The sequence below is a fragment of the Vigna angularis genome, chromosome 7 (assembly GCF_016808095.1).
Source record: "Vigna angularis cultivar LongXiaoDou No.4 chromosome 7, ASM1680809v1, whole genome shotgun sequence".
NCBI lineage: Eukaryota > Viridiplantae > Streptophyta > Magnoliopsida > Fabales > Fabaceae > Vigna > Vigna angularis.
Window position 1 is genome coordinate 20,802,430 of NC_068976.1, and position 14,287 is coordinate 20,816,716.

Consider the following 14,287-nt stretch of genomic DNA (forward strand, 5'->3'; position numbering starts at 1 on the left):
AAATGTGTTTATTATTATTTTTCTTTAATCTTTAATTATTTATTAATAAACACATAAATCAACATTAATTCGTACGGAGAGAGATGAGTTTAAAACTACTTTGTATTTCTAAAAGAAAAATAGAGTGAACAAATGACGGTTAATAATGAGAGGTGATAAGTAAAAAAAAATTGTGGTCTACGAGTGTTTTTTATTTTTTGTACCAACTGTTTTGCAAATATGGGTGAGATGAAAAATGCTTGAAGCCCTAGCCGTACTAGCTCCTGGTGTGCGAGTGCTACGGCGCTCGTGTCTGGTATTAGATTGTGTTTGAATGAAGAAAGGGAGGGAATTATTGGTTGGCAGTTACAGAAGGCTTCACCAAAACACCATTCACTTTTCCCCAACACACTTTTACCAAACCATGTCGCATTCTGATCCTCCAAACCGATACTCCTACTCCCCCTCTCTACACTGGAACCCTCAGCTTCACCAATACTTCCTCAATGCCTACGGCGCCGACCACTTCTCTCGCATCTCCGCCGCGCTAACGTACGTACCTCTTTTCATTTTCCGATACTTTTCGTTTCAACCAATCATATCTCGTAACATGCAGTTCCAGACTAATTCCTCTGGAGATGAACATGTTATTACTATATCTGATTCAACTAACTACTCAACATATTTTAGTTGTTGTAACTGTTTGATTTTCATTGAGTTTTCCAATTCGCAGCCGACCTTCTCGCTACTCGTGCATTCGAGTTAACACGCTCAGGTCCGCCGCCGACGCCGTCATTGAGAAGCTGCGCCCGCTCGTCTCGAACGTGTCGGTGGCGGTGCAATCGGAATTCGAAGATGTCGAGTCAAATCCCTTGAAGGAGTGTTTGGAAGATGCATCTTCTCCTTTTTCCAAATGCAAAATTCCCGGCCTTGAATATGTGGTGTTTGTTTGGGGTTCGGGACCGCACCGTGTCGATTATGGTGAGGCACCTCCCAAGGAGGTCATTGTTAGTAGGAAGTGTGCTGAGGCAGTTCTTCGAGGTGCTCAGGTTAGTACTTTGTTTTCCAGTTGCCGAATTACGTGCTTTGAAGTGTTTGATTGGTTGTTACTAATGTTAGTATTGGCTTTAGGTATATGTTCCTGGTGTGATGGCTTGTAGTGCTCATGTTGAGAAAGGAGATACAGTTGCGGTTTCGGTTGCTGTCGAGCAGCAGGGTGCTGATGGGGGTTGGGGAATTCCTATGACACGTGGCACTGTTCTCCAAGGATCCGAGACAGGTAGCGAGTGTGTATTCTTGTTTGGGTGATATGTTGGTAGACCTGACTTTTTTTTTTTTTAACTTGGCACTAAAATCCTAAATTGCATGACCTGAAAAACCATAGATGGGAAAATTGGATTTATTCATCAGGGAGATAAAGTTGTATTTTCAAACAGACATGGTAGATAATTTTTTTTTTTCATAATCAAATTTTAAACAGTAAGACATTAGTGGTTTATTCTTTGTGGAAACTATGTGAAGGATGTTTTGTGAAGAAAAATGGTTGTTTCTGTTGAAGTAAAGTTTTGGGACATGGCTGATAGTAATTTGTATTTTCCTTGTTCCACAGATGCATATTATTTTGAACGGAATGGGCTTTATATTGGGCAAGGAACAGCTATGTTGTCAAGGTCTGGGATGTTCCGCGTTTCTGAAGGAGTTGGTGTGGATATGAAGGATAGAGTATACGATCTTCATTCTTTTCATAGTAAATTTCGTCTAATACTCTTATTCGTATGCTATATTCTTATCTTTTTTGCATTATTGATTATTTTGTTCTTTCTTTTATCCCTTCACGGTTTGTAATTTGTTTTTTTTGGTATTTAAGCATTTTTTTAATGCTACTGCAATTTCATTTACAATTGATGCTATTGTAGTTATATGTTTTTTTCTTTTTCCTTTACAGTGTATGCATCATTATTTATTTTAACACATACCGATTTTGTTGCTCCCCAGTTCAGATGCTTTTGTTTTGCTTAATTGATTAAGAGATTGAAGCTTGCTTGATCTACTGTTTTGTATTTTTTGACTGCAGTTGAATTGACTTGAACCTTGAAGCTTATGAAATCTTTCTGTTATTGTTATAATATGGTGGGGGCATGACAATGCTAACTTAACTTTTTCACCCAATAAATTTGAGCTAAGAAGACTTACTAAATTTGATTTAGTAGATTTACATGATTAGTTTAAGATTTACCATAATATCATTTAGTTGGTGCTAATAAATATTGTTGCTCTAGTATGGAATTGATGAAATATTTGAGAAACAAAGATTACATTTGAATGACTGTTGAAACCTGTTTCTCACTTCACTGCTTTTGGAATCCTATTCTAAAATTGTCTTTATTATTTGCTGTTGGTAATGTTAGTGAAGAACATTAAATGTTGTTATGATGATTGGTTCTTTAGGAGTTTTAGCATGTGTTTATGGTTGGATCATCTTTCCATTGCTCAAGGAAAATATAAGAATCGGCATCTGTTATGCATATATGAGGTTATTAACTTCAAGAAATTAGATTTTATATGGTTTCTTGTTTCGGAAGTGGAGAGCCTGGACTCTGGAGACTTTCCTAGCTTGTATGGAGCCTACAGATTTGTATTATAGGTGTGAGATATAATCTGGTGTGCCATCAACATATATTTTTGGAGGATTCTCCTGGTTGACATTTTTCTCTGCTCTGTATATTGCAAGTTTTGTTAATTATTTGAGGCTTTGAATGCGTGTGGCTGATGTATTAATGTTTCTTTTTTCGGTTTTCCAGATTTGCTCGAGGGAGAAATATTTCTCCAAAATCTGCCTAGCATTATTGCTGCTCATGCTTTAGGTACATAAATTTGAGTATCATTTTTTATTTTTTTATTTTACTTTGGGGTAATTTACATTCAATGATATTGTTGTCCATTTTTTTTTCCTTGGTAGTAAATACTTTACCATATTCATTTTCTAAAACTCCAGATTTAAACACAACTGGGAGAAGTTGGATTTGAACCCTCATAGGATAATGTTTCTCTAGCAACCACGTGGGCCTCAGCAAATGCCCTTTTAATGGGGGAAAGGAGGGGAGAGGGTTCTTTGTCAAATCTGCAAGAGGATTAGAAAGATCTTTGTATATACCATTATCAAGAGAAAAGTCTTCCTTTTTATATAATTTTTATCGTATTATGTTTATAGTCAATAAGAAGTCCATTATCAAGAGAAAAAGTCTTATCTTTCATATAATTTTTATCTCATTATGTTTATAGTTAATAAGGAGTCCATCTGAAAAATCTTTGTTTACTATATAGTCCTATGTCCAATATATTCCTTTCCTTTCAATGTTTTCTTTGCTCAATCATTTATATTTGTAATGTTAACCTTTTACTATAGTTTAATGTCTGCTTTTATTTTTGTTGCCTTTATAATTTGTATCAAGTTCATTTTTTAATCTTGAAAAAGTATTTCATCTTTTTTATTATGGACGTTTATCAATAATCATTGGGGGTTAGGCCTTACTATGGTCTCATACATGTTTTATGATAGTAATTGTTTTCCTTTGCACTATAGATCTTTCCCCCTCTGCATTGCTTTTTTATGTTTTGTTCACATTTTAAGAACGATTTCCAATCTTCTCATCTTGCTATTTTGTCCTATATATCTTTATATAGATTTTTTTATATTTATTTTTATATACTCAGATCCACAAAGGGGTGAACGGATACTAGATATGTGTGCTGCACCTGGAGGGAAAACAACTGCAATTGCAATCCTTATGAAGGATGAAGGAGAGATCATTGCAACCGATAGATCTCATAATAAGGTGAGGATTCTGAACTCTAGTAAAAAAGCTTATCTTTACTACTTGCTTACTTGAACTCAAGTATACTGCAGCAAGTGGATGTCGTGTTCTTTTACTAACATATTGCTCAAACTTTCATTAGTTGCCAGTTCTTTTACTAACATATTGCTCAAACTTTCATTAGTTGCCAGCCTTCTGTACCCTGTTTTTGATACGCAGAATATTTGTTTCATTTGTTATGATTGTGTTAAATTAATGCTATGCTATTATTCTTGTAGAATTTTAATTAATTAATGGCACGTTAACTATCCGTTTTGATGATTGTCTAGGTGCTGGATATTCAGAAATTGGCTGCTGAAATGGGCTTGAGTTGTATAAAGACATTTAAATTAGATGCTCTTAAATCTGTTTGTCGAAGAGATGATATTGATACTTTGACTGATCCATGCTGTAATAATGCCAAAAATGATGTGACAAATCAAGTGTTTGATTCCCCAAATTTGGAAGTTGAAATAGTGTCACCCATTGTTACAGAAGGTTTAAACTCTCAGACTCTGGAGGACAGTTATATATTTGTCTTTAATTGATACTTTCTGACTGGTTCATTGACACATGATAGAAAATTCTTATTGGGTTCTATATTGGTATTCAGTTCAGTTCAATGCTAAACCTGTTATATTAAAATGTATTGGAATTATACATTGAAATTGAATCACACTAATGGCTAGAATCACATTGAATCACTCTTATTGTCTAACATTTTTTTTTCATTGATGGTATTGTCTGCTGATTGGGAATTGGGTATTATGGCATGCCTAAGTCCCATATCAAGTAGCATGAGATGTGTGAGAAATGGAGAGGATTAGGAGAAAATATCCCCTTGTGTTTTGAATACACTAAGGGTAGTTTTATTTATAGTGAAACATAAGGGCCAATGCCCTTAATACAGAATGGGCTAAGCCCAACTAACAGAAAATAAATCCTTAACATCTAACACTCCCCCTCAAGCTGGAGTATATAAATCATATGTTCCAAGCTTGTTACAAAGATAATCAATTCTAGGTCCTCGTAAGGACTTAGTGAATATGTCTGCCAACTGGTTGCTTGAGTTAACAAACTCAGTCTTGATGTCTCCGGATATGATCTTTTCTCGAATAAAGTGACAATCAACTTCAATGTGCTTGGTTCTCTCATGAAAGACAGGGTTAGAGCTGATATGGAGAGCAGCTTGATTATCACATATAAGTGTCATTTGAGTGACATCTCCAAATTTCAATTCACTGAGTAATTGTTTAAGCCACACAAGCTCGCAAGTAGCTGATGCCATAGCTCTATATTCTGCTTCTGCGCTGGACCTTGCCACAACACTTTGCTTCTTACTTTTCCATGATATTAGGTTGCCACCAACAGAGACACAATATCCAGAAGTAGATCTCCTATCAGACGGGGAACCAGCCCAGTCAGCATCTGAATAACAAACGATTTTTGTATCGTTGTTAGGACCATATAGCAAACCTTTTCCAGGTGATCCTTTAATATACTTCAGTATGCGAACAACCGCATCCCAATGGTCTTCACATGGGGAGTTTAGGAATTGACTCACAACGCTAACTGCGAAGGAAATGTCAGGACGTGTAACAGTAAGATAGTTTAATTTGCCAACTAGTCTTCTGTACCGTTCAGGATCTGAGAAAGGCTCCCCCTGATTTGGTAGGAGTTTGATGTTAGGATCCATAGGTGTCTCAACAGATTTAGAGTTCATTAACCCTGTTTCCTCCAAGATGTCTAACGCATACTTCCTCTGAGATATGACAATACCGGTGTTGGATTGTGCTACTTCAATACCCAAAAAATACCGGAGTTTGCCAAGATCTTTGGTTTGAAAATGATGGCAAAGGTGTTGTTTCATCTTAGAGATGCCAAGATAGTCACTTCCTGTGAGAACAATATCATCGACATACACTATTAAGTAGATACATCCAGCATTTGAGTGGCGATAGAACACTGAATGATCCGCTTCACTGCGAGACATACCAAATTGTTGAACAACACAGCTAAATTTACCAAACCAGGCCCGAGGAGATTGTTTTAGGCCATATAAGGATTTGCGAAGACGACATACCAATCCAGATGACTCCCCCTGAGCAACAAAGCCAGGCGGTTGCTCCATATAAATTTCTTCATGCAAATCACCATTAAGGAAAGCATTTTTGACATCAAGTTGGTGAAGAGGCCATTGGCGAAGAGCGGCCATGGCAATGAATAGGCGAACAGAGGTCATTTTTGCCACTGGAGAAAAGGTATCACCATAATCCAAACCAAAAATCTGTGTGTAGCCTTTGGCAACCAATCGAGCTTTGAGACGATCAATAGTGCCATCAGGACCAACCTTGATAGCATACACCCACCTGCAACCAACAACAGACTTTCCAGATGGTAATTGGACAAGCTCCCAAGTTCCACTTTTCTGTAAAGCACTTAATTCATCCAGCATAGCTTGACGCCAGCCAGGATGAGTTAAGGCGTCACCCACAGAGTGGGGAATGGACACAGAAGAAATGGATGAGAGACATGTATAAAAAGATGGTGACAATCTGTGGTAACTAAGAACAGTATAATGGGGAGAAGTGTTACGGGTAGAGCGTATACCTTTACGAAGGGCAATGGGCAGGTCAGACTCATTTGCTGGAGCCGGAGGAGACACAGGAACCGGCACTGGAAGTGAGTCATGAGGGAGACGATTGCGACGACTATACACCTGAAGGGGTGGTGGTGAAGGACGATCCTGTGGTGAATGAGAGTCCAAAGAAGGAGGAGACAAAATGGGTGGAGCATCACTAGGAGAATCACAGAAAATAGGAATATCAACAGTAACAGGTGGAGGTTCAAAACTCGAAGATAGATGTGAAAAGTAGAAAGAAGATTCATCAAAAGTAACATCAGCAGAGATAAAATGACGATTGAGGGAAGGGGAAAAACACTTATAGCCCTTTTGTGATCGTGGAAATCCTAAGAAGACACATTTGTGAGACCTAGGAGATAACTTATCAAGACCAGGACTAAAATCATGAACAAAACAAGTAGACCCAAAAACTCTAAGAGGTAAAGGATGTAGAGGATCTTGAGGAAACAAGATAGAATGAGGGATTTTGTTATCTAAGACGGAAGATGGCATGCGGTTTATAAGATAACATGCCGTGAGAACGGCGTCACCCCAAAAACGTGAGGGTACTTGACCATGAATTAGAAGAGTACGAGTTGTCTCAATAAGGTGTCTATTCTTGTGCTCAGCCACCCCATTTTGTTGAGGGGTATAAGCACATGAGGTTTGGTGAAGAATACCATGAGAAGCCATAAAATGTGTAAACGATTGAGAAAGGTATTCACGACCATTATCACTACGTAGAGTTCGAATAGAAACCCCAAACTGTGTTTTTATTTCATTGAAAAATAATTGGAAAATAGGAAACAACTCAGAACGATTCTTCATTAAAAACAACCAAGTACATCTTGAGTAGTCATCAATAAAAGTAACAAAATACTGAAAACCTAAATTGGACTTAACACGACTAGGTCCCCAAATGTCAGAATGAACCAATGAAAAAGGGGACGATGCCCGTTGTGAGACACTACGAGGAAAGGAACTACGAGTATGCTTTCCTAACTGACAAGACTCGCACGACAAACTTGATAATTGTGACAATCTCGGGACAAGTTGTTGTAGTTTGGCAAGACTAGGATGACCTAACTGAGCATGAAGAAGGGATGGTGACTCCATGATTACGCCAACATGTGGAGAAGGGCGGAGATGGTATAGGCCATGAGACTCACATCCTGTGCCAATCATGTGTTTCGAACTCCGGTCCTGCAACCAAACAGAATCTTTAGTAAATGAGATAACACAATTAAGGGTACGAGTTAGACGACTTATGGACAATAAGTTGAAAGGAGACCCGGGAACATAAAGTACATGATCAATGGATATGGACGGAAAAATATCAACAGTACCAACACCATGAGATGAGACTCTAGACCCATCAGCCATTGTTACCGAGGGTAAGTTATCCGGACATGACAAAGAAGAAAATAAGGACTTGTTACCAGTGATATGATCGGTGGCGCCTGAGTCAAGGACCCAAGATCCGAGGGAGTGAAAGTGAGTCAGACCAACAAAAGGTGTACCTGTACGTGCAACAGATGCAGATGTAGTGGAACTAGAGTGCTGACGATCCTCATACCATCTGAGAAATTCGTTAAAGATTGCAGGTTTTTCTACGGTATTAGATGAAGTAGGAGGGTCTCCAGATGGTTCAGAATTGGCCATTGCTACAGGTCGAGGAGGTCGTCCATGAAGTGCATAACATTGATCAATTTTGTGGCCTAACTTGCCACAGTGGTCACATTTTGTAACACGTCCTTTATTTTGCCTGCGAGGCCGACTTCGATCATTACGTTGGATAGCCATAACTGAGGAGTCATCAATATGAGGAGATGTCTCAGTGACTGGTTTGCTCGGTATACGCAGAAGAGCTGAACAAGTAGAAGTAAAGTTGGGTATGACAGGAGAACCCAAAATCTGATCACGGACATGAGAGATATCATCAGAGAGTCCGTATAAAGCCAACAACATGAAGAACTTTGATCGTTGTTCCAGTTCTTCAGCAGGAGTGGGAGCAGGAGGTAATATATCATTAAAATCATGAAGAAGGGCATGAATTTTACCCAAATATTCGGCCATGGGACCATGATTGCGTGGACCAATAACAGTTAATAGGTCCTGACAAACACCATACAGGCGTTGAGTGTCATTTGTGTACAACAACTTCGCCTGTGCCCAAACTTCTGAACATGTTTCATATGATCGAAACATTTGTTTCAACGAGGAGTGAATGGTGGATTTTATGACAATGCATAGCTGAGCATCAATTTTCATCCAGCGGGAAGTGTCATCCGTTGTAGCAGTAGTCACATCTTGAGTAAGGTGATCTAAGTACCCTTGACTCTTCAACCAAAGTTTGATGTCAGACGCCCATGTTGCATGATTTGTGCCATCTAACTTGTCAATAGACAAGTGTACATTCACATAATTGGTGTATATTGAAGGATCAGAAGAAGAGCCACCAACATAAGTGTTCGTAGAAGAGGAAGATGCCATGGAGAAGGAGAAACCCTAAAAATCCAAAGTGTTCCGATTGACGCAACGATCACAGATCCAGAAAGAGGACGAGGAGGCGATCACGGCGGTCCAGATCGGCGACGGAACTCTCCGGCGATGCGCCGTCACGCGCGGTGGGAAGCGGCGGCTCCGGCGATTCTGGCGGCGGCGCGTGGAGGCGCGTGACTGGTCCGTTGGCTGCGATATTTGTACCACGGTGGTCGCCCGGGCGAGACGATGCCGATGATGTGGTCGTCGGTCAATTCTGGAACTCCGGCGGCGGCGGCGGCGGCGGCGACGGCGGCGGAGGCGGCGGCGGCGGCGGAGGCGGCGGCGGCGGCGACAGCGGCGGCCACAGTGGCGGCGGCGGCTATGAGTTGTGCCGGAAACTAGAGTTGGCTGGACCTAATCCTATGCTCTAGATACCATGTGAGAAATGGAGAGGATTAGGAGAAAATATCCCCTTGTGTTTTGAATACACTAAGGGTAGTTTTATTTATAGTGAAACATAAGGGCCAATGCCCTTAATACAGAATGGGCTAAGCCCAACTAACAGAAAATAAATCCTTAACATCTAACAAGATGTTTGGCAGGGTATTTAATTGTTATTTTCCCCTCCCACCAATACTTAGCTTTTAAAGGTTGGTTTCCCATGTACTTGTCAGTAGGTATCAGAACTAGGTGTTACTGTCTCAAAAATGGCCACTTGCAAAAGGTTTCTAACTAACAAGGAAGTTGAGTGAATTGTCAACTAGTGATTTCTCATAGACTGAAAGCCATCAAGATGTTGACTCTTAGTCATAGTATATTATAGGGACTTCGGTATTATTGGGTGTCTAAGTCTTTTATTAAGTAGTACGAGTTGTTTGATGAAAAATTTAAGTACTCGATTCTCTTCCCTCAATAGTTATATTTTTAGGGTGAGTTCCTTAATTGCTTCAGTGCTTATTACTTGCTAAATGTGAACATCATAGAAACTTATTCTTGTATTTTAAAGATGAAAGAGAAAAGCATCAGCTGCAAAGACAGAGCTGTGAATCATTGTTTGTCTCGGTTGCCTGTTGTTTGTTCTACCCATATTTGTTTTCTTGAACATCTATTGTTGACACATAGCCTCATCATCATCAAAGGTTTCAAAAGATGGTCCAGATAGTGAATAATGATGTTTATTTGGACGTAATTTAGTAGACTTCAACATTTTGTGATTATATTTATTGCATTTCTGTTGGTTCTTTTTCTTCTGTGCTATGGTTTGTTGCTTCTCTCCTGTTTTATATTTGTTACAGACATGAGAAGTATTTTTTTGTCAAAAATTTACAAATGCATTTTTGAAAAATTTGTAGGTAAAGATGAAAAGACAAATGGAAGAGTTTATGTGAGCAGAGCTGATGCCCGGAAGAACATGAGAAGAGCGCGAAATGGCCCTGGAAGAAATCAGTCTGTCGGTGGTAGGGTTGATCGATCAAAAGGTTTTCCTCCTGACAGTTTTGATAGAGTTCTTCTTGATGCTCCCTGTTCAGCCCTTGGTTTAAGGCCTCGATTATTTGCTGGAGAGGTAGAAGTGGATCCGTTGATTGAAATATATCCTGCATTTACTTGAATTCTCTCATACCAGGCTTAGACCAATCAATATTTATTGGTACAAATATAAATAGGATATATAGAGTACTGCATTATGTTGAAATATATGTTCAGCCCTTGGTTTATGTCCTTTTTTTTTAATCTATACCACTGTTAATGTTCAACTTCTGCATCTTGTTCGTATTTGTTTCTTTACCTTTGCGTGAAATACGGGAATCTGTAGAAGGACTTTTTATTTCAATGCAATTGGCAAATAAATTTTTTCTATTGTAAATTCACCGTTCTTTGCCCATAATGTGTAGGATATTGGTACTACTGGCTTGTCTTGAAGTGGAATTGTGTCCTTATTTATTTCTTGGTTTATCCATTGTTAATTTTCTGCTTCTGCATGTGTTCAATTATGTTTTCCTTAACCTTTGCCTGAAATATGGAAATGTATATGTAGAAGTAATTGATTATTTCAATAAAAAAGAATCAAATTATTCTACGGTAAATTCACCCTTCTTGCCCAGAAAGTGTATTCTGTGAACTTGATCAATCACATGACTTACAGATTGGCCAGTGTGATGCATAGTCATCATCTCTGCGTGGGTGGATAAGTTAGTTTCTTTAGTTTTATTTATCAAAAAATGAAAAGAAATTTAAAAACAAAATAATTGGTTTTTAAAGAAAACAGTAGTAACCATGAAATGCATTTTGTTTTTGGCAGGAAACAATTGAATCATTAAGAAACCATGCAAAGTACCAGAGAAGGATGTTTGACCAAGCTGTTCAATTAGTTCGACCAGGAGGAGTAATTGTCTACTCCACGTAAGGATGTACTTGGTTGATCATATCTCTATGCATGCTTGAATGTTTTCTGTTATGATATATGATCATGTTTCTTCCTTATCGCCTATGATATTTTTATTAGGTTTCATCCTTGTCCTTTGTTTTGGTTTCTAAATTATAATTTATCTTTATAGGAAAAGTAATCATGCTATGTCAACTTCTCATGCCATATTCATGTTATGAGAGTTTGCAATTGCATTTGTTCTTGTCTGAATTTCTTATCAGTAGGTGCCAAAAGATTGCCTACATGTAAATGTCATGTCATTGTTATATGCACAATCTTTCTGAGCATATTTGTTACATTGAAGGCATGCTTGTTAAATGGAAACGGGAGGGATGATTTAATTAGGAAGGATGGAACACCATGACAAATTTGGATTATATATGAGGATCTCATTGTTAGATGCTTTCCCTCCTAATTGGAAAGAAAAAGGGGACAAAGTTACTTTATATCCAAAGATAAAAATATCCTTATTATGTTGCATACCACTTTTTTATTTAGGGTATAATGTCATTTTATAAACATTTTTATTTCTTTCCTTCCACATTCTTTATTATTAAACAACTTAAAAAAGTTCGGATTCTCACATTTAGTAGGATGAACTACTTGATGTGGTATTTAAGTCTTGTGTTGAGCTTTCCTCTTGTACTTAGTTCTTAACAATTGATGCTTTCATTGAGAGTTGGCCTACATAAAGGTTATCTGTAGATTGGATCAAGGTGCAAACCAAAACTGTTAGGTGACAACGTTAAGGGTTTCACATTGAGTAGGATAAGCTACTTGATGTGGTACTTAAACCTTCTGACTCTCCCATCTAATGGACTAGTATTTTATGTTGAACTCTCTTCTTGTGTTTAAGTCCTTATAATGGGTGTTTTCGTGGAGAGTTGAGCTATGAAAGGCTACCTATAAGTTGGACTAAGGTGGAAACCATACATTGATAGGTGAGTGAAGTTGTCTCAGAGAAAAAGGATACTATTGGGTCAGTATTGATAGAGTGAAACTGCTGTGGAGACCGGTCCGTAAAGGAGGTGACAATGTTAGGGGTCTCTCATTTAGTAAGATAAACTACTTGGTGTGGAGTTTGAGTCTTGAGGTTTTCCTACGTAATGGACTAGTCTTTTGGGTTTACCTCTCTTGCGCTTAATTCCCAACAAAATAATCTCATTTCCGTTTTTATACATTCTTGAACCTAGCATGCCGTTAGTAATTTTGATTTTCTCTGTATATCTAACTGCTAAATTCTAATTGCATTATTTTGTCAATGGTCTGAAATATATTTTTTACGTCTCCGAGCCGCATCTTTGGAATCTGCTTCCACAATGAACTCTTCTGAAATTTATATTAACTCTTTATTTGTGAGACGTTACTGTGAATCTGATTTATTGGTCATTGTCTTAATATAGTTGTACGATTAATCCCGGTGAGAATGAAGCATTAGTTCGATATGCTTTGGATAAATACAAATATCTGTCATTGGCACCGCAGGTTTGATGCTGATTCTTTGCAATATCAACTTCCTTTTTTTTTTTCCTCAATCGAGTAGGCTATATAATTCTGTGGCTGAATTGTTATATTTAAAAATTTGATTATATATTTAATTAACCGAAGGATGCCTAAACGGGTTTATATTTTTAACTAATACGGTAAAGTGTTGATTATAAACAATGAAACAAATTTCGATGTTTAGTTTATCTGTAATGAATTATTAGGACACTCGGACGAGTTATTCGTATTTGGTATTTGATTTATTCCAGCATCCAAGAATTGGGGGACCGGGTCTAGTTGGTAGCTGTGAATTTCCGGATGGATATGTAGAGTAAGCCCTTCATCCCTTTGTCCTACAATTTGCATCTCTTATCTCTCTCCCTTACACTAGCACTGTTGTACACACTCGTTATTTTGTAATGCTGTTCAGTAGTATTGGAGGATATATACCTTCCATTTTTTTTATCCTAAATAAAAGAAAAAAAATTCAGTGCCAGTTTTTGGTTTCACATCATGATGTCTATACAGGGAGTGGTTACGACCTGGGGAGGAAGAGCTTGTTCAGAGGTTTGATCCATCATCTCCCCTTGATACAATTGGATTTTTCATCGCCAAGTTTGTCGTCGGATCTAAAAATACATGACAGCTATTCATGAAATGTTGGAGTGGATCTATGTTTACTTTATAATTGCCAATGAAGGAAGCCATCAGATTTTTTATGATTGGCCTCTGACATCCTTTTGGGAGCTTCACAGATGTCCATTTGAAAAATGAATTAAGAATGAGCATGACCGCTTTGTCTCAATGTTGCATTCTTGATGAAAGGCAAATTTTGTTTGATTTACGGTTTACTTTAACTTGCCGCTTAACTTATGAAAGGGAAGTTGTTCAAAGATCCATCGGGTTAGAAGTGAGTCTGCTTCCGAAGTGTTGGTTCTGTTGATGTTAATTATTGTAGCTCCTATTCTGCATCTATATTGTGTATGCTTGCATCTTCAACTTATTGAAGCTCATTGAAGGTAACTTCTTGCTGTTTAATAGGTAATTATGAATGATGCCAGTACACGAAGTCTTAGTCCTAGTACAAAATATATCTAAAAGTGTAGTAGGTTCAGTGCATGATTGTGATCTTGCTACATTTACTAGAAATGTTGTGGAAAATGGTGATCCGAAACCCTATATGATTGATTAGTTTAAGCTAACACATGAAATACCTTGAGATGTGAATTCCTTCTATCTGCTATGCACAAGCCAAATGTATCAGATATAAATAGTTTATTAATACATTAATACTAACAAGTATTTTAGAAATTAGTCTATCCATAATTCATCTGATAAAATTCATTTAATTTATCCATTAACAATTTTTTCGTGGATGATCAATTCATCCACAGTAACAATGCTACTTTTCGTGTAATTACTTTTTGAATGTTATTT

General features: G+C 37.8%; 1 protein-coding gene across 2 annotated transcripts; it reads left to right on the plus strand.

The window, feature by feature from the left end:
* The first annotated feature begins 209 nt into the window (after window positions 1-209).
* LOC108336169 (rRNA (cytosine-C(5))-methyltransferase NOP2C) lies at window positions 210-13,969 on the plus strand. Of its 2 annotated transcripts, XM_017572502.2 has the most exons (12): window positions 210-531; window positions 713-1,028; window positions 1,111-1,258; window positions 1,589-1,726; window positions 2,781-2,843; window positions 3,694-3,815; window positions 4,124-4,331; window positions 10,293-10,504; window positions 11,240-11,340; window positions 12,769-12,850; window positions 13,120-13,181; window positions 13,379-13,969. In XM_017572502.2, exons 1-12 carry the CDS (start codon window positions 314-316, stop codon window positions 13,491-13,493), a joined length of 1,785 nt encoding a protein of 594 aa, XP_017427991.2. In that variant the 5' UTR covers window positions 210-313; the 3' UTR covers window positions 13,494-13,969. The 2 variants fall into 2 exon arrangements, with proteins under 2 accessions (XP_017427991.2, XP_052735981.1); XM_052880021.1 differs by lacking the exon at window positions 12,769-12,850.
* The last annotated feature ends 318 nt before the right edge of the window (window positions 13,970-14,287 follow it).

Excerpts from the sequence above, each read along its gene's own strand:
- LOC108336169 (XM_017572502.2), top strand. The coding sequence starts at position 314 with ATGAAGAAAGGGAGGGAATTATTGGTTGGCAGTTACAGAAGGCTTCAC. Across the intron at positions 4,332-10,292 it reads GTCACCCATTGTTACAGAAG|GTAAAGATGAAAAGACAAAT; the intron begins GTTTAAACTCTC and ends AAAAATTTGTAG. Across the intron at positions 13,182-13,378 it reads TTTCCGGATGGATATGTAGA|GGAGTGGTTACGACCTGGGG; the intron begins GTAAGCCCTTCA and ends ATGTCTATACAG.